The sequence below is a fragment of the Micropterus salmoides genome, unplaced genomic scaffold (assembly GCF_014851395.1).
Source record: "Micropterus salmoides isolate LMB-PRFRI ecotype aquatic unplaced genomic scaffold, ASM1485139v1 Ms_hic_scaffold_11, whole genome shotgun sequence".
Lineage (NCBI taxonomy): Eukaryota > Metazoa > Chordata > Actinopteri > Centrarchiformes > Centrarchidae > Micropterus > Micropterus salmoides.
The window spans coordinates 9,776,333-9,802,874 of NW_024040152.1; the positions used below are offsets into that span (position 1 = coordinate 9,776,333).

Sequence of the window (26,542 nt, forward strand, 5' to 3'; positions counted from 1 at the left end):
GGCAGTGACAGAGCTCCAGAGATTTTTCAGTATGTCTGAAGCAGGGGTGTTCCTAGACATAAAGCTCTATTGGGGCACAGGCCCCCTCATCCTCCATGTAAATGTTTGATTTATTTTTGATTGAAGTGTATGAAATGTATTAATATGTGCCTCACCAGCTTCCGTTGCTTAGCTCATTTATATTGGCTCTGTCAGAAAGGGCGTTGACCGGAGCAAAAGCACCTAAGAAGAATTCTGTCATGGCCGTCCTACCTGACTTGTGAGCCATGTACACAATTTGCCATTGCTGCACAGTCACACTGCAGTGCTCTCACTACTACCTCTCCTTTAATACAATCTGTCTCTGTGATAAGCCTGAATGGAAAACTCTTCCTCATAAAGTCTGTTAAGACTGATGCTGGCTGTACATCTCTGGCTGTGCTCGTACTAGCTGAGACCGTTTGTATTTCACCTGGGTCTGTGCTGGTATTGGATTTGGATCAACTGTGCTTGTACTGGCTTATGATCCAGCATCTACTTTACCGATAAATTTAAGCATAGCCCCTGAAATTATAAATATCAATACTTGCTAGATATTAATGTTGCAGTGGCATCAGGCCCATTCAAGCTGGCTCCCAGTTTTCCTTTAACACTTTTTAAGCTAAAATACTATTTATACTAGGGCTGAGCGATATGGAAAAAAATGTTATCATCAAAAGATTTTCATATCATTCGATATTGAAAATGATCAGGATTAAATGTCACATCATTACTTCTATTGAGTTTAAAGTCTGATTTTGGATACTTTGGAAACCAGATGGTTAATTGATGTTTTCAACAAATGTACACAAGTAAAATTAAGTTAAATATATTTTGTGTTCCTTTTTCCTCAACAAAATAAATATCTTAACAGAAAAAGTAAGTGCTAATTCATTCATGATTCACATGAATAAGAGCAAGCATTTATTGAATATTTATTGAACATTTGTTATATTGTTATTGAGGAAAATTATACTTAATTATTGTTATTGTTTTATTGTCCAGCTCTAATTTATACTATGACTTGACCGAATAAGTGATGTTTTTTATTTACTGAGAGATGTACATCCATAGCCTATTGCCCAGTCTGAGTTGCTAATAACATTTTAATAGTCAGTGTGAATCCACTGCTTTCCTTCTTGCATTAGTCCAGAGTTGTAACTAAACCTTCACTGAGAGACAGATAATCATTGTTTTAAAATGATGTGAGCCATCACATCTGTGAGCTGTCTGGACTGGTCCCACTAATGTTACTGCTGGAATGCAATAAGGTCGAGTTTAATTTCGTGCACACACTTACGAGCGCATGTTCACGCGTTTCATCATTTCCTTGCTGCAGTTTATAAACATTGCCCGTTGCCGTTTATCAAGCTTAATAATTAGTACTGTTTCACTCTAAAATTGTTCAGCTACAGTCTGGCAAGCTACCAAGACACAGACTGACGTAGCTGCACTGCCCAGTTGGGTTAGCAGGACAGACAGAGAAAGATTCACTGCAGCTGCACATGAACCTGCTCACATCAGACTTTCAGAAAAGAGGACACAAGTTTACGTGACTGCTGTTCACAAAAGTCACGCTCATTGGGTTTTTTTTCTCTTCTTGTGCACAGAAGGATAGTCCCCGTTTGTCCTCTCATCACTGTTATAAACACCCGCTTTCAACAATGACTCGTTTTTTGCGACGTTTCATTTCGTTAACTGGCTTACCCTCTGCTTCACATTAACCAGTAGTTTTATTTTGAAAGTGTAACCGGACGTTGCAGATGCAGCCAATTGTTGCTAACTTGACCGCAGAGCACTACACGTACAAAACCAACGCCAAGGGGTCTTGACAATTTCACTGGGGCACAGCACATAGAGACAGGGGCTCGGGCCCCAGGAAAAAGGGTCCAGCAACACCTATGGTATAAAGTGTGATCGTATTTAGTTTTTGTAAGAGTGCTCAGGGAAACTTGATCAAAGAAAATTGCTTTATAGCAAATACACTGTAAGTTTCGGAATGAAATAAAATGTCATGGTTTGTCTGTCAAACTTGCTATTTCTGTATGCATTGTGTGTCTGCAGACTGTATTCGCCTGCTTCACGTAACACATTATCTAGTTTGGCTAAAACTTGGTGAAATGGTTTCACTGTCTATCAGTACTTTTCGACATTTTCAGCACATTTGAACAATACCACCATAATACTGATGAGAGTGATAATTTTGGTCACCATAATCATGATGGGAAATTTTCAAACTGTTTCATCTCTAGTAGTCATTAGCTAAATTATTTATACATTTTTAGTTCTGACAGCTTCCAGCTAACCAATAACATTTACAATCCGTACACATAAGATGGATCCTGACCTTCTGCAGATGTTTGAAGTTGAAGGATGTAGACATAAAATCGCTGAGTAGCAGATCCCAGGGAGTTGGAGCTGCAGCAGAGCAAGGTGGAAAGATTTGGCTGACTCACAGTGATGAAGCTCCTCAGGCTTGTGTCATTTAGAAATTCATTGCTGACTGCAATCTTGTCAGAGTGATTGACATGTAATCCATCCAAATACCACTGTAAAGTGGGAGAGGGGTTCCCTGAAGTCTCACAGGAACAGTTGAACTGACTTGCAGTTTTGGTTTTAGTGCAATCAGATGAGGGCAGGATCTGTGGTGCAACTGTAATGAGAGGACAGACACGTTAAAGGTGCAGTGTGCAAATGAGATTACTCTGAATTCTAACTCCAAAAAAATAAGGGGCAGCATATCACATATCTATTACTGCTGCAAACCGCCATTCGCTAGTTATCTCAGCTGAGCAGCTAACTTAGCAGCCCTAACACTACATGTCTAAATTACTGTAAGTAATGAGTAGATAAAATTAAGAGCTTTACTTGACTATAAATACCTGAATGATGTGATACTTAAGCTGATGATACACAGAGCAACTTTTAGAGCAGTGGTGCTGGGCAATGGTAATGGGTAAAGATTACTACCATAATCCCCTTACCACAGCACTCCGCCACCCGCCCCGCGGATCCATTCAAAACATAGTGGGACTTGCCACCAGCGAGATTGCCCAGCAACATTGCCCAGTGGAAATTTCCAACATCAAAGTGTTCCAGGTTCCAGGTGTATGAGGCCAAACGTAACAAAATACATTGCTGATGTGACAAACTGATGTTTCTTTGTCAACACACAATTGAACCCTCAGCAGTGCTTTTGGTGTTAATTTAAAAGATGACAAGTGATAAAAATATACGTAACTGTTTTCCCATCTAGTTACATTGGCTGTTAATCTGAAAAAGTGTTGAAGGCCTATATTTCCTAATGTTTTGACATTTCTTGTCATCTTTAATGTTTTATGAATAACTTGTGTGCAGAGAAGATGACTTTCAGAGATTGTTTACTGTAATCAGCATCCTAAGAACATTTGTGACATATGTTGATACCAATTTACCTAAAGAACAGGTTTTAATATATGATAGTGTTTATCTTAATTAATGCAAATAAATTTTGTTGCCTTTTAGTTGATGGTTTACCATTTACACTATTCAATTTTATTTATATAGCGCCAAATTACAACAACAGTTATCTCACAGCGCTTTTCATAAAGAGCAGGTCTAGACCGTACTCTATGATTATTTACAGAAGCCCAACAATTCCCACCAAGAGCAAGCACTAGGCGACAGAGGCAAGGAAAAACTTCCTTTTAAGAGGCAGAAACCTCGAGCAGAACCATGGCTCAGGGTGGCGGCCATCTGCCTCGACCGGTTGGGGGTGAAGGAGAGAGAGAGAGAGAGAGAGGGAGAGGGCAAGAGAGGAACAGAGAGAAAAGAGAGGGACGCAAGGAGAGAGAGAGGAGGGAGGCAGCCTACACAATACACACAGAGGTACACAGTAAAGGTGATGTTGCTATAGACTAAATGAAAAATGGTACAGATATTTATAGTAGTGTTAATGATAACAGTCGTAATATTAATGATTATAATAACAATAATAACAATAGGACTAGTAACAATAGTCGTTGCAGCAGAGGGTGTGAGCAGGAACACGGGGGCAGCAGGTGACCCGCAGCCACAGATCCAGACTCCACAGCTCCAGAGCCAGAAAACCTGCAGGAAGTGATAGGAGGAGAGAGAGAGGACGAGAAAGCACAAGACTACCGGAAAGGGGAGAAGTTGTGTTAGTAACATGCAATAATGGGATGAGGTTGCATACAGAGGGAGAGAAAGTAGAGGAGAGAGGAGCTCAGTGCATCATGGGAAATCCCCCGGCAGTCTAGGCCTATAGCAGCATAACGAAGGGATGGTTCAGGACTCACCTGAGCCAGCCCTAACTATAAGCTTTATTAGAGGAAAGTCTTAAGCCTACTCTTAAATGTGGATGGTGTCTGCCTCCTGAACCCAAACTGGAACCTGGTTCCACAGGAGAGGAGCTTGATAGCTGAACGCTCTGGCTCCTAGTCTACTTTTGGAGACTCTAGGAACCACAAGTAACCCTGCATTCTGGGAGCGCAGTGCTCTGGTGGGGTAGTAAGGTACTGTGAGCTCTTTAAGATAAGATGGTGCCTGACCATTAAGAGCTTTGTAGGTAAGAAGAATGATTTTAAATTCTATTCTGGATTTTACTGGAAGCCAATGCAGAGAAGCTAAAACAGGAGAAATGTGATCTCTTTTCCTGGTTCCTGTCAGAACACGTTCTGCAGCATTCTGGATCAGCTGAAGAGTCTTAATGCACTTCTTTTTCGAGCAGCCTGATAATAAAGAATTGCAGTAATCCAGCCTAGAAGTAACAAATGCATGGACTAGTTTTTCTGCATCATTTTTAGACAGGATGTTCCTGATTTTCGCAATATTACGTAGGTGAAAAAAGGCAGTTCTTGAAATTTTCTTAATGTGAGACTTAAACGACATGTCCTGATCAAAGATAACTCCAAGTTTCCTCACAGTGTTGCTGGAGGCCAGGACGATGCCATCAAGGGAAACTATATCTTTAGATAATGCGTCACGGAGGTGTTTGGGCCCCAGAACAATAACTTCAGTTTTATCTGAGTTTAACATTAGAAAATTACAGGTCATCCAGGTTTTAACATCCCGAAGGCACATTTGAAGTTTAGCTACACTATGCGTTTCCATGGATGCTGCCATTGTTGTTTGATGTCAGACAACTGCCTTTTCATGAAGTCAGGGTAGATGGATTTATTAATTTTTACCATCTATCTTGTAAAAAATTACCATGACCGCTTATCAGAAGTTGATCGACTAATGAATTAATCGACTAATTCAACCCTAATTCAAACTAAGTCAAGAAAACTAAGATCAATCATAATTTTTATAATTATAATGAAAGAGGAACTCACATGAAATATCAGCTGTTAATCTTGTGGTAACAGATGACTCAGTGCTGCCATCTTGTTTGTTGTATACTGCGGTACAGGAGATTTCTTGTCTGTGATGGAGGTGAGAGGCAGTGAAGGTCAGAACAGAGGTCTTGAATTTAGTTTTGTCCTGATTCTCCTGCAGTGTCTCATCAATGTCACCAAGGCTGGGGGTCCATGTCAGAGTTGGAGGATGAGACAGACAGGGAGCTGGAGCAGAACACGTCACATTCACTGAGGTTCCCTCCTTCACCTTCAGTGTGGACGGAGTCAGAGTTGGTCTGGGAGGACCATCTGGTGGGAAGGTACATTTTGACCTGTCAAAAAAATCTTTAATACTATTTTCAAAATGCAATAAATGCAAATCAAGGCAAGTAATTACGGAAGTGTGAGTATTTACCTTGGACTGCAATTTCCAATTTTTGGAGAAACCATATTTTAGGGCGTTGTTGCATTCCACTCTGAAGGAATATTTCTTGCTGTGTTCAGGTTGCATGTTATTCAGAGTTGTGGTGCAGTCTTTTTTTATTAGGTCTCCTGTCAATTCTCCTTTTATTGTAGTTTGTTGTGGAGCACTGCTATTAAACACAACAGTGTCTTGATCATTTTTCCATAATGCTTTACATGTGTTATCCAAGTTTGATTCATAGTTGTTCTCTACATCAAAAGAGCAGGGGATGGTCACACAGGATCCTCTCAGAACCTGTATAGTCTGCGGCACAGTGACCCCAAACTGTCCACACAAGGCACCTGAAACACAACACACAAATCTTTGAATAAGAACAAGTGAATACTACTTTACAGTGATGAGGACATTTTACTGTTAAGTTGTTTGCTAAATTCTTAGCACAGTACCTTATTAATTAAATAATTCAAAATGATGACTGTAAACATTCTGATTTGTTTGTTTTCTAAATGTTTAGATTAAATAACAAACTTAAAACCCATCAAATTAAAGTTTTAATAAAAAGTCTGCTGAACACTTCTTCTCACTGTGTACTTCATGCTACAGTATGTATTACAGATATTGTAGTACTATGGAGTGAATGCTTGACAAACATTGTGTTGTTTTTAATAGTCATTACTCTAAATGTTATTAAACGTCAACTCACTTTGCAGCAGACAGCCAATGAGATGGAGAGTCAGACCTGCAGCCATCTATGTGTTAGGAAAGGCAGAAACTATGGAGGTTACACATGGAACAATTCAGGTTTTGTGCATTTCGTCTGTAATTAATTCTCATTTTAAGAGAATGGTTTATTTGGAGGCCACTATCTAATTCAATATTTGCAGCCCTTAGTAACATTCACTTTGTTAAAACATGCTGCTTTTCTTACACTAGACAAAGAAGATGAAATGGTGATAAAAAGATAAAACAGCAAGCTTTACTGTTTGCTAAAGACAAAAGTGAGAAACATGGTGTCTTTCATTTGTTTATTTTCTATTTATTTACAAAGCTATATTTAGTTTTAGGCAACTGATATATGCAACAGTAATAATGCCCAAACACCTTAAAATTTCTAAAGTTTTAAATAGTCAAATGACTTATTGTTTACGTTTTGCAGAAGTGTGTATTATGTATTCAAAATAAATGTTTATGATTTCATATAAAAGTTATGATGACTTACATTTTGTTCAGGTCTTTTGAGCAGATGAAAGATGAAAGTGTAGAGAGGTGAAGTTCCTTCAAAGTTGTGCTGCTTTTTCCAACAGCCTGCAAGAAATAACTTGTAAATGAGGAAGTCACAAAAGTGTACACGCATGTCACAATGAAATGTACTTTTATCAGAAACTGTTTTCAACAGGTTGGTTCCGTAGTCTGTTTGTGAGTCTGCCTGAGGGGAGGGTGGTGAAGAAGGGGTTTCCGGGGTGTGAGGAGTCCTGCTGGATGTTTTTTTGTTATATATTATTGTATTATATGTATTATATAAAAGATCTCAGGGTCCTCAGAAAGAACAGCATTTAAACGTTGTTAAAGAGTAACACCTATTTCCAGGGAATTGGCAATAATAGATTTCTTGAATATCAACAGGTTAAATCCATAATGGGTACTAGGGGCTTTGTGCGTCTGGTGGCCTCCTGGGGCTGGGGGCTGTTGCTGCTGTTGTGGGGTGGCTGCTGTTCCTTTCCTTTGGGGGGTGGAGGGTGTGTGTGTGGGGGGTGCTTTTTCACTGCTGGGGCGGAAGGGGAGCATGGGTTGGGGTTGGCGGGCTTCTGGCCTGGGCTGGGTGGCCTTGCTTCCTGGGTTTGGGCGGGGCTGCAGGTCTGGGCCCTGGGGGCTGTTGGGACACTCTGTCCCTGGGCGGGGTTCCTGCCTCTCCGGGCCTTTTCCTTTGTGGAGGGGGCTCGTGCCTGCCCCGATAGTCTAGTGGTAGTGCTCCGGGGTGTGCTGGCATGCCTGCAGATTGTGTGGGGGAGGTAGGGTGGGGGGCTGACTGACTGTCGGGGGGGGCCCTGGCGAAAGGGGAGGTTGGTTGGCTTCAGGTGTGGGGCTGTGCTGAGCTGCCTCGGGGATGTGTGGGGTCCATTTGTTCGGGGCTTTGGATCTCTAGGTCTGCACACTGGGGGGGCTGGGATCCCCTGGACCTACCCTATAGGGCTCGGCAGGGTTGTCGCTGGCTCATGTTAGCGGTGTTCAAGGGGCTCGTGCTACAAGCCCTGGGCTGGAGGGACCTGGCATCCTCTTGCATAGGGGTGTGGGGGATGGGGCTGAATGCTGGGGCCAATCAGGAACCTGGTCCCTGTGGGGAGGACCAGTCTAGCCTCCCTATGACCTCCTCCACCTTACACCTTTGGTTATGTCGCAGGCTGTGAGGCGGTCGGTGGGCGGGGCAGTTGGGGGCTGCTGGCTTTGCCTGCACTGGGCCTCTGGCTGGGTGGAGGGGCTGTCGTCCCTGGTTCTCCCGCATTCTTGCTCCCTGGTGAATGGGGAGGAGCTCCTCATTACAGCTCTCTGCTGTTCTCCCTTGGGGCAGGGTATAGCTGTCTCCAGGACATGTGGTCTCGGGTCCTTTGCACTTTCGGAGGATCCCAGGGTGCCCTGGCTACTGGATGCGGAGCTGTTGTGGCTTCCTATTCTCACTAACAACTACATTCTGCGACAGGTTTATGCGCACACACACACACACACACAAACAAATTTAGGTTGTCCATGGCTGTCACAGGCAGAACACTATTGTGTTTGTAAGAAAACATGTCTATACAACCACGTTATAAATAACATAAAGTATCCAAAATATTAATAAATACAACATTGATCAACATTCCTATGACCAAAGAACTCCCATGGTTTACAGGCCAAGAACTTCCAAGAACCGAACATCCATCAGTGTTGGATATTCATCTTGAGCAGAGTTTTCATTTGGTATATTGCATGTCTGTGTAACTACTACAAGTCGGCCACCAGACAGCAATAAAGACTGTGTGTTCCAAAGCAAAACATGGAAGCTGGCAGAGCTCAGAGAGGTATTGTGCTATACTAAAATGGCGTGGCGGCAGCGATTTTGTAAACAACAGTGCAGTTTTTGGACTGACAACGGCAAAAGTAAATCAGCGGTTATGTGTATTGTATATTATTATACAATTATTATTTTTATATAATAGTATATGTATATTGGTGCATTTGTTGTAATGGCTGTCCGGCTAATTACTGATATGATGAGTTACACAGCTCATCTCAGGAGGCTCTAAGCTTTAAAATGACTGGTCAGAAGTGAGTGCAAGATGAGATGAGATATGTCTGGATGGTTATAACTACAGGCATGTGCAGTGTTCACAGAGCGAAATATGTTGTGATATAAGCTCATTTAGATGCTTGCTGTTTGATGTGTGTGGATAGGGTGGATAGATACTAGATTAGAGCATGATATTCATGAACAGTATTTTGCACGAAAATCACTCGTTGACTTTAGGGCTCAAGATTGCAGTTTTTTACAACTGCTTATACACGTTTTCAAAACTATGTCTCCTTATTTCAAAACTCTACACACAATTCCCAAAACTGCTCACACAAAATGTAAAATGACTCATATATCCTTCAAAATGAAACACAGCATTCAAAATGCCATAAATACAGCCCAAAATTAAGCACTTTTATCAGATTATCAGAATTATTGGGTATACCATTTACACACTGTTGTTCTAAATCTAAATCTCTTTGTCTTTCATAGGCTTCCTACAGTGTTTATATATATAGTGTACTTAAATTATGTTTTATAGTTGGTCATTCATGTAATTCATGACCATTCTCATCACAAGTACAAACACAGTGAAAATAGAAAAAAATACTCCTTTGATTTATAGATTGTGTAAATAAGATGTTTTATATTACAAAAATGGTGTATGTGAATTTGATTTGATAGATCACAGCTTGGGTAAGGTGCAGATCAAATGTGCAAATGTGACTGTGTAGCTTTCAGTTGTAGTCAACAACTTAATAATGTGACAGTTCATGTTCACGTATAGAGGAAAATTAACGGTAGTATGTTAACTGTCTACATGCTGTAGCTGTGTGTAGCAGTAATGTAGGGAACTGAGTTACAGTGGTCTTTTCTATGGTACACATTTCTCTGCATGCAGGCTTGGATTTCCTTAGTCACATGTAAGTTCACAAACACTTACCAACACAGATAGTTACAGTTTAATCATATAATTTGTGACTTGCAGCAGAGTCTGGGTTGATCCAAACTTGAATGTTAATGTCTACTGTCTTCACAATATCAATCATCAGGGCGCAGTTACTCTCTGCAGCTTTACCAAGTACTGAAGTGCGTCCTCTGGACTGGTGGTCCACTGTAAAAGGGTGAAGTCTGTCATACACCACAGGGTAATATATTTTATCGTACTTGTATCAGATGACCTGAGAATGAGGTTGTGTCTGACATGGCACCACAACACAGGTCCCCTCAACTGCAGTAACTGTTGTGGGTACAGTGATGCTCCAGATTCTCACCTCCAAGATGTGGTGGTGAGGAGGAGGGAAGGGTGGGAGGCATAGTATAGAAGCAAACAAATGTTAGTGTTGTGAATCCATGTATCGTTCGTTCTTTGATTGTTCTATTTCAAAACTGAATCGGAAAAAGTACACACGGTAGCTCCGCTTTAATCTTGAGAATCATGAGAAGCAGTCTCTATTCATCCAATTTACACTGTAAATTTCCTGCTAAACTGAGGCTTTTTGAAGACCCTTTTCTCTCTCTCGCCTATCATTCACCGGTCTTGCGCAGAGTTGCGTGTATGCCGTGCTGCCAACAAGTGCATGCACATCGCAGTTCCTCGTGGATCTATTTCAAGGAGCTGGCGATAAAATACTCTTTATGTGGTTCATCAACGGTGATAAATCCGATCTGATAGTCCCGCGAGGTGCGGATAACTCTGGACAACACCACAGAAGCTGGGGCTCGGTCTCTTCAGCAAGTGTTCCTCTTCTGCTGCTACATACACGCTACGCACTTTAAAAACATTTATTGGAAGTTTTATTCTTTTTACATGTTTATTTACAGCATTAAATGTTGAAATGTACATTGTAATAGGCTGTATATTCATTTATTGGGAGAAATCTGGTAGTTCTATGTAAAATCAGACATTGAGCACCACCATAACTATGCCATCCAAAATGGCATGATCCTTGTTTCGCTGCCAAGCTTTGACTGTAAGATTGACAGCCGAATCAAGCTCCACCTATCGAAGCATCGAATCTTTGACTATTCGGGGTCAGCTCTACTGTACATAAAAGGATAGATCAAATTACGTGTTCTGTAATACCTCTTTTGTCCTCAGGAGAGCACTGTGACTCCATGAAGAGAATTTGGCAATAAATTTAATTAGTTTTATCATTCATCTCTCATTCAATTCTTGGACTAGAAAAATGAATAATGGCTCCAATGAGATCTGTAGAACAGTATTTAAACAGGTTTAACATTTGCACTTTTGTTACTATAGATTTTAGGTTTGCTAGATGAAAGAACCTAGAAGTATCTTCTTCAAAGCACAAGGCCTGTAGAGTTTTTGACCATATCTGCTGGCCTAATCAGTTTGACACTCTGATGCAAGGAGAGAACAAAGGACTCTTTCTTTGTCTTTCTTTGGTGTGTGTGTGTGTGTGTGTGTGTCTCAATTTTGAAGGCATTTGTTTATGGTGGTTCTGTCAACCCAGAGGCTGTTAAACCTGTAGTTCATGGGAAGGTTAGGATGCCTGGATAGTGTTATACTAGCCTTAAAGTAAAGCCAGTTACTTTAAATGCGCCGGAGGTTCAGATTATGTGGATGATTTCTTTGCAACCAGCACTAAGGAGTCTTTCATGTAGCAGACCTTGTTACAACCCCTAACTACTTCGGATTTGGGGTTGGAGGGCCTTAAGTCAGGCAGGGATCTTGGTGTGAAAGACTCTGAAAAGCTGTCTGTGATGCTACAGAAACAAAGTTAACAAAAATATTGCTGTAACATACCATACTGAATGAAAGATCAATCTTCAAGAATCTATTGCAACATATAAGGAACATACATCCCCCTTTTTGTTATAGATACACTACATTGCAAAACATGTTGCGTCAGAAAAGTTGTTTTTATTGATTATCATATTATCAAACAAAGTACAGTTCCATGGTTACACAATTATTACGTTGTTATAGAAAGTGAAAAGTAACCTCACAAATAGGGTACAACAATTTTCAAATAAGTATGTTAGTAATAATTAAGAGTGAGTAATTGCTATATGTTCTATTTATGCAGGTTTAAAACAATTTTTTTATTTCCATCCACAAGGCCAAACTCTCAAATGCTTTGTACTTTTTTAAGATGACACTAACATTTCAATATTAGCTTATCTTTTTTATGTTTAAAATATTACTTAGCAACAGAACCAGAGACAGCTCAATATTACCAGTAAACAAGCTTAGCAGTCTAAGCAGATGGGTAGTCCCCATGAAGAAAGTAGTCGCTGTGCACCATTCAGTAAGTCACCGTTTTACAATGTCACTCCAGTGAAATTATGGTGATTTTGTATTATATGATTTATGCACATTAAGATCTTTTAGACCATGGCATAGGTGTTGACAATACTGAGCAGATATTTAATGGTGAGTCATAGATCTGAGTCACTATATGTCACTACATATTTTTGACATATACATGCCTCTAACACCTCAGGTTTTTCTTATATGTCTGTGACGGCCCACCGATCTGTTACTTTACCACCACTACTAACTAATATATACCTTTTTCTTTTATCAAGAAAATGTTTTAAATCCTCAGGTTGTCTCAACAGATGTGATGGCCCACTGATCTGTTACTGTACTCAAGTCTACTTTACCACCACCTTATCCTCTCTACACCCCCCCCCCCCTCCCATTCCAGTCTCAAACAGGGAACTTTTTGAGCTCATTTAAAGCAGTCGTCCTGAACAGTGGAAACGCCGAAAAAAGAGGGTCTTCTATCTCCACCACTGGTTGGATAGTAAATGTTTAACACTTAGCAAGGGTATGCATTAAAAGATAAATTAACTTAAACTTGGAAGTTTAAGTCAGCTAAATTCAACTGTAGGCACTAAAAAAAAAACTGTATTCTCACTGTTTTCATGTCTATACATACAGCCAGTTCAGTTTAAGCAAAAAGTAAAGGTAATAATTATTAGCCTATGCAAGAAAACACAAATGTGAAAATACAGTATATTATGCACCGACAAAAAGATCTTAAAAACCCTGTAAACTTGAAAACAATGAAACATAATTCTGTTGTAAATGTAAATTTCTGCATTATAGCTGTATTAAAGGCAACACTACAATTTGCTTATTGTGTCCTTTATCCTCTGCTCTTTATTATGTACACATAATATTTACTTTTGCTTGCCCAAATGCATATATGTTGTCAGTGACTGCTTTTCTGAATGTTTGATTGATCGTAGTTGTTCTGTTTTTGTCTTGTCTTATGTGACTGGCAGAAACTGAATTGCCCTACAAGGATAAATGAAGTTGTTTGAATTGAACAACAAATCAAAAACATACATACAAGAGAACAAGACATTTTTCTAAATTAAACTGTGATCTAATCGTGCATATAGCACTTGTTTTAAAAATTAACCAGGGTGTAGTCACATTCCACTTCCTCATTCATATTTCTAGGCTCCATTTTATTTATCCAAGGTGCCAACCAGCAGTTAAAGGTTCAGTGTCTTGCTCAAGGCCAATTCGACACTCTCTCTAGAGGAGCCCGGGATGAAACTTACAATTACCAGACGTCCACTCTACTTCCAGAACCAGGGCTCGGCAGTGTTGACATAAATGTCCTCTTCTGTTGCTTTGGGCCCCTGCAATTAAAGAGAAAACATCTGTGGTAAAGATACTCTGCTAATTGGGTTTAATTACCTGAAGTAGAAAACTGCTTGACTCTAAATCTAAGTACCTCAATTCCCTCTCCACTGGTTACATGTTGGTTCACTGCAAGTGTGCTCTTAAGAAGGTAATGGCGAGTCTTCTGAGCCCTGGAAAATGCAATGGAACATTTAATGTACATGGGTATATTTGATTCATCTTTGTTTTTCCTCTTCTCATTTAATAAATTTATGAAACATCAAGTAAGAAAAATAGGAAACAAAATCTTATGGGAATGGATTCTACTGTAACTTTCATAACAAAACACTATAACAAAGGTGACTCATTAAGCGATTGCCTTACCTGATAACTAACAGCAGAGCACACACTACTACCAGTAGTATGACAACTATTGTGATGAAGACTGCCAACGTTACGAGGTCTGAAACATACAAGGGACAATGGAACTCTAAGATAAAGAAGTTATTCAGACAAGAGATACTTTTTCTGGTCAAAATGTAGACATAATTTAGCTAGGTGAGATATTACTTCAGGCCATACTAGCCACATAAAAAAATCATAGTCGTCTTTATCACTACTAACTAATATATCTTTTTCTTTTATCAAGAAAATATTTTAAAACCTCAGGTTGTCACAACAGGTACAGTATTTAGCACACTCAAGCACACACACTAAAGTTTGACAGATTCCTCAAAAATTTGTGTATGTGTGAGTGAGAAATTGAACAACAAACTACTAATGTAAGATGATGACAGGGGCACTAATGGTAAAGTTGCAGAGATGAGCAGTTTGTAAAGAGAAGTAACACTATTTGGTAGATAACTCTTCTATCTACTCACCCTGGCCATTTTATTGACAAGAACAACAGCGTTGTTAAAAATACAAATTTTAGATGGATGATGCTGATCCTGTGACCCAGGTAGACCGAGGTCCATTTTGACAAAAATCATCCTACTTGGGTACCGGTTACAGTGTATCTCCTCCCATGTTTAAAATGATTAGTGTGTCAGTAGAAATACATTTTTTGAGCAGTTCTTATTCAGATTTGAAAAAAGAGGAAATGCAGCAGTATGCATATGGATAGTCATTAGCTAAATAAATACACAAATAAATTGTTCAAGAAGTCCTGATAAAAACTTGTATTCAGCGCAAAGACAAACCATAAGGCTGAAGGATGTAGACATAAAATCGTTGAGTAGCAGATCCCAGAGAGTTGGAGCTGTGGCAGAGCAAGGTGGGAACACCCCTCCCCTGTGGGTCACTCACAATGATGAAGCTCCTCAGACTTGTGTCATTTACAGTCTCATTGCTGATTGCAAACTTGTCAGAGTTATTGACAGGAAACCCATCCAAATACCACTGTAAAGTGGGAGAGGGTTTTCCCACACTCTCACAGGAACAGTTAAACTGGCCGGCAGATTTGGTGCAATCAGATGAGGGCAGGATCTGTGGAGCAACTGTAATGAATGTAGAGAGGACAGACAAGTTAAGAGTCAAGTGAAGTCAGTCCGAGTTATAACAAATGAAATAATGGTAAATTATGTCACACTATTTTTCTAAAGCAAGTGCTGACACCATTTGGAACATCGAACTCCAAAGGAAAATTGTCTTTTTCTACTTTTGCGATGGGAATCCTATCCACTAATGCACAGGATAGGACTTGTTGCAGAATCAATGGAGAGAGAAAGAGAAATTTCTGCCTTTCACAAGCTGACTTGTTTTTATCATTGATCAACATCATCATCACTGTAGACTCCAGACAAAATTAACATTCACTTTAATTGTGCTTTACAACAGCTTACTTTCTTCTGCATTTCCACCTTCCGGTTGGTTTTGAGGCCCATGCTAATTAGCTTTATTTAATATTAGCATTGGCTAATGGAAATGCATAAACATTATTATAATAATAAAGGCTGCATTAAAGCTGGGGTAGGCAATTATTTTCAGAAGCATTGTTTGTTAGATTTTTTGAAATTCTTTACATTCTTTACATCCCGACAGCAATCAATAAATCAAATGCTCTGACACAAAATTAATAAAATCCGGCGTCACAGGATTGTAAGCATGGCCAATCATTTTGAGGTGCATTTTCTCCACTATACAGTGGATACGGAAAGTATTCAGACCCCTTTAAATTTTTCACTCTTTGTTTCATTGCAGCCATTTTCCAAAAATCAAAAAAGTTCATTTTATTTCTCAGTAATGTACACTCAGCACCCCATCTTGACAGAAAAAAACAGAAATGTAGAAATTTTTGCAAATTTATTAAAAAGAAAAACTGAAATATCACATGGTCATAAGTATTCAGACCCTTTGCTGTGACACTCATATTTAACTCAGGTGCTGTCTATTTCTTCTGATCATCCTTGAGATGGTTCTACACCTTCATTTGAGTCCAGCTGTGTTTGATTATACTGATTGGACTTGATTAGGAAAGCCACACACCTGTCTATATAAGACCTTACAGCTCACAGTGCATGTCAGAGCAAATGAGAATCATGAGGTCAAAGGAACTGCCTGAAGAGCTCAGAGACAGAATTGTGGCAAGGCACAGATCTGGCCAAGGTTACAAAAAAATTTCTGCTGCACTTAAGGTTCCTAAGAGCACAGTGGCCTCCATAATCCTCAAATGGAAGACGTTTGGGACAACCAGAACCCTTCCTAGAGCTGGCCGTCCGGCCAAACTGAGCTATCGTGGGAGAAGAGCCTCGGTGAGAGAGGTAAAGAAGAACCCAAAGGTCACTGTGGCTGAGCTCCAGAGATGCAGTCGGGAGATGGGAGAAAGTTGTAGTAAGTCAACCATCACTGCAGCAATCCACCAGTCGGGGCTTTATGGCAGAGTGGCCCGACGGAAGCCTCTCCTCAGTGCAAGACACATGAAAGCCCGCATGGAGTTTGCTAAAAAAACACCTGAAGGACTCCAAGATGGTGATAAATAAGATCCTCTGGTCTGATGAGACCAAGATAGAACTTTTTGGCCTTAATTCTAAGCGTTTGTGTGGAGAAAACCAGGCACTGCTCATCACCTGTCCAATACAGTCTCAACAGTGAAGCATGGTGGTGGCAGCATCATGCTGTGGGGGTGTTTTTCAGCTGCAGGGACAGGACGACTGGTTGCAGTCGAGGGAAAGATGAATGCGGCCAAGTACAGGGATATCCTGGACGAAAACCTTTTCCAGAGTGCTCTGGACCTCAGACTGGGCCGAAGGTTTACCTTCCAACAAGACAATGACCCTAAGCACACCGCTAAAATAACGAAGGAGTGGCTTCACAACAACTCCGTGGCTGTTCTTGAATGGCCCAGCCAGAGCCCTGACTTAAACCCAATTGAGCATCTCTGGAGAGACCTGAAAATGGCTGTCCACCAACGTTTACCATCCAACCTGACAGAATTGGAGAGGATCTGCAAGGAGGAATGGCAGAGGATACCCAAATCCAGATGTGAAAAACTTGTTGTATCTTTCCTAAAACGACTCATGGCTGTATTAGATCAAAAGGGTGCTTCTGCTAAATACTGAGCAAAGGGTCTGAATACTTATGACCATGTGATATTTCACATTTTCTTTTTTAATAAATTTGCAAAAATTTCTACATTTCTGTTTTTTTTCTGTCAAGATGGGGTGCTGAGTGTACATTACTGAGAAATAAAATGAACTCTTTTGATTTTTGGAAAATGGCTGCAATGAAACAAAGAGTGGAAAAATTTAAAGGGGTCTGAATACTTTCCGTACCCACTGTATTTATGAGCGTTGTTTATTTGCAAATTAGGAGTGATTGGAGAAATAAATAATTATGACTTTCAGCAGAGGACACATTAACTCACATAAAATATCAGCTGTTAATCTTGTGGTAACAGATGACTCAGTGCTGCCATCTTGTTTGTTGTATACAGCGGTACAGGAGATTTCTTGTCTGTGATGGAGGTGAGAGGCAGTGAAGGTCAGAACAGAGGTCTTGAATTTAGTTTTGTCCTGATTCTCCTGCAGTGTCTCATCAATGTCACCAAGGCTGGGGGTCCATGTCAGAGTTGGAGGATGAGACAGACAGGGAGCTGGAGCAGAACACGTCACATTCACTGAGGTTCCCTCCTTCACCTTCAGTGTGGACGGAGTCAGAGTCAGTCTGGGAGGACCATCTGGTGGGAAGGTACATTTTGACCAGTCAAAAAAATGTTTAATACTATTTTCAAAATGAAATAAATGCAAATCAAGGCAATTAATGACGGAAGTGTGAGTATTTACCTTTGATTGCAATTTCCAATTTTTGTTTAAGAAAACTATATTTTAGGGCATTATTGCATTCCAGTCTGAAGAAATATTTCTTGCTGTGTTCAGGTTGCATGTTATTCAGAGTTGTGGTGCAGTCTTTTCTTTTCAAGTCTCCTGTCAATTCTCCTTTTATTGTATTTTGTTGTGGAGCACTGCTATCAAACACAACAGTGTCTTGATCATTTTTCCATATTGCTTTACATGTGTTATCCAAGTTTGATTCATAGTTGTTCTCTATGTCAAAACAGCAGGGGATGGTCACACAGGATCCTCTCAGAACCTCTATAGTCTCCGGCACAGTGACCTCAAAGGGTTCACACAGGGCACCTGAAACACAACACACACATCTTTATCTGTTTAGTTACCTTGATAATATCTTTTACTTTAAATAAGGAGTCTTGTAGAAAGGTAATATGGTGCATTTCTACACTTTTATATTAACAAAGCAGTCAGACAGGATCACCCAGTTCATAGCATTAAAATCCTGATAATATATCAAGGCATCAGAAATGTAACAGTACGAAGGGGATAGTTCTTCAGTTTAGTTTTGTTCTTCAGTTTAGTTTTGATAATTGAGCATATTTGCATTGAGGTTGCTGTTTCCCAAAGTAAATGATTTGATATTTAGAAACCCTATTTCCAGAAAGGTTGGGATATTATCCAAAATACAATTAAAACTAAAATTTGTGATTTTCCTGTGAACAGATATTTAACTGACAAAAGTAGAAAGAAAATATTAGAATAGTTTACATAAAAATATATATTTATATGCTGTGCATCCCTGAGTCCAGGCTGAAAACAAGAGGAGATGCAGCCTTTGCGGTCAGGGCTCCAAGGCTCTGGAATGACCTGCCTGATGACATCAGGATGTCTGAGTCAGTATCTTCTTTTAAGTCTCGCCAGAAAACTGATATGCTAGCCCTCTTATTGTTTTAATTTCATTTTAATTTGTGCATGTTATGTCATGTTTTATTGTTTTCTTTTTTTAACTGTTATGATTTTAATGTTTATATCTTTCTGTGAAAGCACTTTGTACTCTGTTTGATAAGTGCTCAAGAAATATATATATATATATATATACACACAGTATATATAAAGACTATATTACACTGGTCAGTATTGAAAAAACTTTGTTGTACTTTTGTCAGTTAAATAAAGGGTTATGTTAATTAATCTGTTGATTACTTTAATCAATTGAAGAAATTGTGTGATCAATTAAATTATAATGTTTATGTTTATAATGAATTTCAGCAGAAGACACATTAACTCACATGAAATATCAATTGGGCTAACAGATGACTCAGTGCTGCCATCTTCTTTATTGTATACAGCGGTACAGGAGATTTCTTGTCTGTGATGGAGGTGAGAGGCAGTGAAGGTCAGAACAGAGGTCTTGAATTTAGTTTTGTCCTGATTCTCCTGCAGTGTCTCATCAATGTCACCAAGGCTGGGGGTCCATGTCAGAGTTGGAGGATGAGACAGACAGGGAGCTGGAGCAGAACACGTCACTTTCACTGAGGTTCCCTCCTTCACCTCCAGTGTGGACGGAGTCAGAGTCAGTCTGGGAGGACCATCTGGTGGGAAGGTACATTTTGACCAGTCAAAAAATGTTTAATACTATTTTCAAAATGAAATAAATGCAAATCAAGGCAATTAATGACGGAAGTGTGAGTATTTACCTTTGATTGCAATTTCCAACTTTTGTTTAAGAAAACTATATTTTAGGGCATTATTGCATTCCAGTCTGAAGAAATATTTCTTGCTGTGTTCAGGTTGCATGTTATTCAGAGTTGTGGTGCAGTCTTTTCTTGTCAAGTCTCCTGTCAATTCTCCTTTTATTGTATTTTGTTGTGGAGCACTGCTATCAAACACAACAGTGTCTTGATCATTTTTCCATATTGCTTTACATGTGTTATCCAAGTTTGATTCATAGTTGTTCTCTATGTCAAAAGAGCAGGGGATGGTCACACAGGATCCTCTCAGAACCTCTATAGTCTCCGGCACAGTGACCTCAAACTGTCCACACAGGGCACCTGAAACACAACACACACATCTTTATCTGTTTAGTTACCTTGATAATATCTTTTACTTTAAATAAGGAGTCTTGTAGAAAGGTAATATGGTGCATTTCTACACTTTTATATATTAACAAAGCAGTCAGACAGGATCACCCAGTTCATAGCATTAAAATCCTGATAATATATCAAGGCATCAGAAATGTAACAGTACGAAGGGGATAGTTCTTCAGTTTAGTTTTGTTCTTCAGTTTAGTTTTGATAATTGAGCATATTTGCATTGAGGTTGCTGTTTCCCAAAGTAAATGATTTGATATTTAGAAACCCTATTTCCAGAAAGGTTGGGATATTATCCAAAATACAATTAAAACTAAAATTTGTGATTTTCCTGTGAACAGATATTTAACTGACAAAAGTAGAAAGAAAATATTAGAATAGTTTACATAAAAATATATATTTATATGCTGTGCATCCCTGAGTCCAGGCTGAAAACAAGAGGAGATGCAGCCTTTGCGGTCAGGGCTCCAAGGCTCTGGAATGACCTGCCTGATGACATCAGGATGTCTGAGTCAGTATCTTCTTTTAAGTCTCGCCAGAAAACTGATATGCTAGCCCTCTTATTGTTTTAATTTCATTTTAATTTGTGCATGTTATGTCATGTTTTATTGTTTTCTTTTTTAACTGTTATGATTTTAATGTTTATATCTTTCTGTGAAAGCACTTTGTACTCTGTTTGATAAGTGCTCAAGAAATATATAATATATATATATATACACACAGTATATATAAAGACTATATTACACTGGTCAGTATTGAAAAAACTTTGTTGTACTTTTGTCAGTTAAATAAAGGGTTATGTTAATTAATCTGTTGATTACTTTAATCAATTGAAGAAATTGTGTGATCAATTAAATTATAATGTTTATGTTTATAATGAATTTCAGTAGAGGACACATTAACTCACATAAAATATCAGCTGTTAATCTTGTGGTAACAGATGACTCAGTGCTGCCATCTTGTTTGTTGTATACAGCGGTACAGGAGATTTCTTGTCTGTGATGGAGGTGAGAGGCAGTGAAGGTCAGAACAGAGGTCTTGAATTTAGTTTTGTCCTGATTCTCCTGCAGTGTCTCATCAATGTCACCAAGGCTGGGGGTCCATGTCAGAGTTGGAGGATGAGACAGACAGGGAGCTGGAGCAGAACACGTCACTTTCACTGAGGTTCCCTCCTTCACCTTCAGTGTGGACGGAGTCAGAGTCAGTCTGGGAGGACCATCTGGTGGGAAGGTACATTTTGACCAGTCAAAAAATGTTTAATACTATTTTCAAAATGAAATAAATGCAAATCAAGGCAATTAATGACGGAAGTGTGAGTATTTACCTTTGATTGCAATTTCCAATTTTTGTTCAAGAAAACTATATTTTAGGGCGTTATTGCATTCCAGTCTGAAGAAATATTTCTTGCTGTGTTCAGGTTGCATGTTATTCAGAGTTGTGGTGCAGTCTTTTCTTGTCAAGTCTCCTGTCAATTCTCCTTTTATTGTATTTTGTTGTGGAGCACTGCTATCAAACACAACAGTGTCTTGATCATTTTTCCATATTGCTTTACATGTGTTATCCAAGTTTGATTCATAGTTGTTCTCTATGTCAAAAGAGCAGGGGATGGTCACACAGGATCCTCTCAGAACCTGTATAGTCTCTGGCACAGTGACCTCAAACTGTCCACACAGGGCACCTGAAACACAAAAATAGATCTTTTATTAAGAACAAGTGAAGACTTTGCTTTACTCCACTGTATTTTATTTTTTGGTCACATTGCTAAAATATTAGCACTAAACCGTATTCACAAAAATTCATAATGACAACTGTAAACTTTCTGCTTTGTTCCCACATTGTTGTTTCTAGATGTTTAGATAAAAGGTTAAACAAATTTAATACCCATCAAATGAAAGTTCTGACACTGAAGCTCACTGTGGACTTCATCTACTGCTGTATTTATTACACACACTGTTGTACTGTGGTGTGAACGTAGCAGGGTTGGACTGAGACAAAAACATTTTTGGCAAAGACGGTCCACCAAAATATTATCTGGGGTATCAAAACTCTTCTTAAGAGAGGGCAGGAAACCCTAAACTGCCCCCCACACACGTAACCATGGCAACTGACCTCCCTCTTTGTTTAATTACCTCACATCAAAGGATATTCTCCTCTTCACACCCAGTTATAAATTGGTAAGAAACTCCAGGACACAGGAGGACAGCCCTGAACTCCTTTGTGTAAACAAAAGAGTACTGTCTCCTCAAGACTCAAAAATTACCTTGTTTAATTAAATAATCTTTTAGTTACTTAACTAGGTCTCCCCACTCCATTTTAGTTATGTTACCATGTTGTTGTTGTTGTTGGAAAAGAATCTAAATAAGTTAATTTTGCAGTGTTTTAATTTTCAGCAAGCATTCATTTTGGTGAATCAAAGCTATCGTCATGTAACCCGAGCTCCCCCGGGGACAAAATAAGTATTACATGCCATCGTCTGAAATGCAGTTTAATGTATAAATACCACTCTGTATTTACCGCTCCATAATCTGATGCCATTCGTGTAGCTTGCTTATATTCTCTAAGAACGTGAACAGCCAATACATCCAGAAAGCTAGTTAAGTGCCCCCCATCTGTGATTCCTATGAAATGCTAACCTTTTAGACATACTAAAAATTAAACAAAATACAAGCCCTCCCTCAGGGGAACAAACGACTACCCTCTGGGAACCACGCCCCAAAAGACAAAACAGCGACACACGTTCCTTCGGCACGCGCCCAGCGTGCCCCCTCTCCCGGCAACACACTAAGAACTTCGGCCCGGCGCAACGAAGCCTTTGCTCGTTTTCAAGCGACACACGCGAAGCGCAGCGACGTCGATTTTTTCCCCCGTTTCCAACAACTTTACTTGCTTTTTATTTTCTTTCGTTTGTTAAAAGTTATCAGAACGCTAAGTTACACTAGTTTAATTCAATCGACCAAACCTCTGACCCAAGCCAGGGTTGGAAAGGCCCCCACTGCGAGTTTCTTCAGTAAGCCGACAAAAGACAGACCTCCGGAGCAATTCCCTGGCAGAGAAAGCGACTGGCCGACGGCTTTAAGCTGTCCTAACCAAGAATGCACGGATCTCTGCCAGTATGAGGCCATTTAACAGCAACATTCAGGAAGACCAAAACCCTGCATTCTGTGATCAGTGATGTCTCATAGTTGTTAATAGATTATCTTTAACTCTTAAAACTCATAGCTTGCATTCATTAGTTGCCCGTATGAGTCAAATGCTCCCCACAATAGAAACCCACATTCTCATTGTTTAGTCATTGTTTATTTCTTGGATGTATTTTTAACACCGTTAAATCCACAATATAACAGGTCCGCGTCCTCACGATGAACGATTATCCAGATTGAAGCAGTTTTTGACCTTAAGTGTACTGACTAAATCCTAACATAGTCTAGTAACTGGTTGCTAATACAGCGGATTAAGTTTAGACGTGTGCCCGTGCAGCGTCTTAAATATCATACAGGGACTTCGGTAATGTTACTATTAACTAGCAAGTTTATTGTCCTCCATATCTCATACAGTGGCATTATCTTTGCTCGTAATACATGTAACCAACACCATCGTGCCTTGCTCACCCCCAGGCTAGACACTAGCACAGTCAAAAACTGTTTGCTTCCCAAATCAGCAACACCTGTGTCTGGGTTTCCTCTACGTAAATAACCCACACCTCCATGACTCGAGATCAGCTGAACTGCAAAGCACATACAGCCCCCTAGTGGCACAAGACAAGAATTACATAAAAGAATACAGAATGAAAATGGCTCATACAATTAGAATACTTAGCCACAGGTAATGTGTGTAATATTTCTGAGGATCTATCGACAGAAATGCAAAATACGATCCATAACTAAATTTTCAGTAGTGTGTAAAGACCTTATATAATAAACCATTATGTTTTCATAACCTTAAAATGAGCCATTTATCTGCATAACCGCGGGTCCCCGCCTTTCAATGGACGTCACCACGTTGCATCGTCATGTTTCTACAGTAGCTGAAAACGGGCAAACGCTTTTCTTCACTACGTTCTTCTTGTTCTACTTCTGGTATAATTCAGACAGTGTAGACGCTCATCACTTTGTTGAATACGTACGTTAGAAGAAGAAGAAGAAGTAGTAATAATTTACAGCAGGAGTTGTTAAATAAGTTTTGCATCGGAGCAACATTTTCAAGCATTAGATGGTGGATGATTGGTGACCTGTCCAGGGTGTACCCTGCCTATCGCCCGATGTCAGCTGGGATTGTATCAGCCCCCCCACAACCCTGTACGCAGGATAAGCGGTTGACGATGGATGGATGGATATTGACCTACACTGACATGTTGTTTGGTTAGCTCAGTTGGTAAGGCACAGGACTTGTAAAGGTTGAGTGTTTGATCCCACTCTGCGACAACTTTTTTCCCCCCTTTCTTCAGCAAATGGATTCTGCAGAAAAACATTTTTTAGATCACGGCATGAGCTGCACTGTTTTTGTTTCGGTGTTTGATCCACATCCATCAACCTAGCGACACTTTTGCATTTCCTCAGAATCTCCAGACAGAGTACATTTAGGGGAATTGCGTTCTCTGATGGCTCCTTCAGAGGTGTGTCAAGCAGGCAAGACTCTTTTATGTCATTCAGAATTTTCCAAAGTAAAAACTTAATTCAACTCCAAATACAGCATTGCAGTAAAAAAAGCTTCCCGTTGTCAATGTTTATATATACTTTATCTAATGTGTGGTTTATAATGGACTGTAGAGCAGAAACAGTGACAGTGTTACACACACTTTGCTTACATTTCCTATCTGTCAGTGGTCAAGTCACAGTAACATATTTCACAACCCTCACCACTAGATCCCACTAAATCTTACATACTGAACCTTTAAGACTGTATCAGAAACCTATGCTAGCTACAAAAGAATATATCAAATAGCTTATGCAGCGCTGTATGACAGTGAGTGATCACCAGCGGTAGGCGAAAGTCTAACTTTATAATAGCATTATGATTATATTATTATCATTGACTTTAATTAAAGTAATCATCATCATGGTCACTATGGCATGGCACACACCCTACCCAAGGGTCTCACTTTGTGCTGAAAAGTGGTGGGGACATTTAAGGGCTTAGATTAGTGGTGTGACAAAACACTTCACACGTCATGCCTCCTCCTCTGCCTGGCAGTGGCTACGGCTTTCCTATACTCCTTCACTTCTTCAAGTGTCTGTGCCTGCACTACGTTGGGTACTACAGCTGATGTTAAAACTACTGCAGACCGGTAGCAGACATATAGGTTATTTTCGTGGCGTCTGACTGAAGACTCTTTTTTTGGGCCCGCAACGCAAAAAACAGAGGCCACAGGGTGCAGGGGCCACTTCACAGTCCGTGGTCTATGGGCCAGTTAAATAAATAATTTACGTTACACCTGCTCCAAAGGCATTTGCCAGATTACCACTCTAATCCTAGTTATTAGATAGTTTTTATGGTCATTGAAATGAGAATGAAGATCAACTCACTTTGCAGCAGCCAGCCAATGAGAAGGAGATCCAGAGCTGCAGCCATGTTTGTGTCAGGAGAGGCAGCAACTCTGGAGACAATACAGAAGTTACATATGGATAAATGTTTTGCTGACCCTTTATTTCCTTTTCAAGGCAGCTATTTATCATTCATAGAAGGCAAGGGGACATTTTAAACAATGTCTCTTCGTTCTCTCCAGTTAAATATTCTTAGGACCCATTTTGTTTTCCTTGTATCTGCTTCCCCTTGGACATATTATCCATAAACATGGCATTTCTTTTCATATTTATGCTGATGACACACAAAAGTACTTGCCCATCAGATCCACAGACCCTGGAATGCTGAGTTCACTTACCAACTGCCTTTGTGAAGTTAAAAAATGGATGTCAAATAATTTCCTCCAGCTGAACTCAGACAAAACAGAAATCCGGATCCCAGCAGATGGCAAAACAAATACTGCCATCTGCTGGTTCCCTAGTAAATCACATTAAGCCTGTTGCAAAGAACCTTGGTATTTATGGAGGACTGATCCTGACAAATTCAGAAATAAATACACAAATATAATAAATAAAATAAAATAAATAAATGCTCAATAAATAAATAATAAGCATCCGATTAAATGCACAAAAAAATAAAGTAATAAATAAATGTAGGTAGTAATTAAATTATACAAGGAGACATAAATATATATCTATTTTAATTAGCTTCTTTACTTATTCACCTTTGTAATAATTTCCTTATTTATTTATTGTCCGTTATAATCTTCAACTTTATTTATTAATTACTTATTTTTTAAATGTATTTATTTATGTGTGTGTTTTAATATTTTTGTCTGTTTTATTCTTCCATTGCATTTTTTACCCTATTTATTTTCACCCATGGTATTTATTTCAGCCTGTCCTTTTTACATTTCTCTATGCATTTCTGCCTCATTATGCAAATGAGGAGGGGCTGTGTCTCAAGGGGTATATTTCTCTCC

The 26,542-nt window shown here is 39.5% G+C and overlaps 1 protein-coding gene and 1 long non-coding RNA gene across 3 annotated transcripts; both read right to left on the minus strand.

The window, feature by feature from the left end:
• Positions 1 to 1,271: 1,271 nt before the first annotated feature.
• On the minus strand, positions 1,272 to 25,824 carry LOC119897228 (myelin-associated glycoprotein-like). Of its 2 annotated transcripts, XM_038710815.1 has the most exons (11): positions 25,563 to 25,824; positions 21,365 to 21,718; positions 20,948 to 21,259; positions 19,648 to 20,001; positions 19,240 to 19,542; positions 17,942 to 18,295; positions 17,524 to 17,835; positions 14,861 to 15,157; positions 14,043 to 14,121; positions 13,771 to 13,849; positions 12,753 to 13,675 (listed from the first exon to the last, which is right to left on the minus strand). In XM_038710815.1, the coding sequence occupies exons 1-11, from the start codon at positions 25,606 to 25,608 to the stop codon at positions 13,613 to 13,615; spliced, it is 2,553 nt and encodes an 850-aa protein (XP_038566743.1). In that variant the 5' UTR covers positions 25,609 to 25,824; the 3' UTR covers positions 12,753 to 13,612. The 2 variants fall into 2 exon arrangements, with proteins under 2 accessions (XP_038566744.1, XP_038566743.1); XM_038710816.1 differs by lacking the exons at positions 12,753 to 13,675; positions 13,771 to 13,849; positions 14,043 to 14,121; positions 14,861 to 15,157; positions 17,524 to 17,835 and adding exons at positions 1,272 to 2,671; positions 5,355 to 5,666.
• On the minus strand, positions 5,807 to 7,118 carry LOC119897229. The gene is made up of 3 exons (XR_005443380.1): positions 7,001 to 7,118; positions 6,485 to 6,530; positions 5,807 to 6,122 (listed from the first exon to the last, which is right to left on the minus strand). It is a non-coding gene; the product is annotated as an uncharacterized LOC119897229 (long non-coding RNA).
• Positions 25,825 to 26,542: the final 718 nt, after the last annotated feature.

Coding starts and splice junctions, on each gene's coding strand:
- LOC119897228 (XM_038710815.1), bottom strand. CDS start 25,608: ATGGCTGCAGCTCTGGATCTCCTTCTCATTGGCTGGCTGCTGCAAA. Junction 20,002..20,947: donor ATTAACAGCTGATATTTTAT/GTGAGTTAATGT, acceptor GTTGTGTTTCAG/GTGCCCTGTGTGGACAGTTT. Junction 14,122..14,860: donor CTACATCCTTCAGCCTTATG/GTTTGTCTTTGC, acceptor TGTATGTTTCAG/ACCTCGTAACGTTGGCAGTC.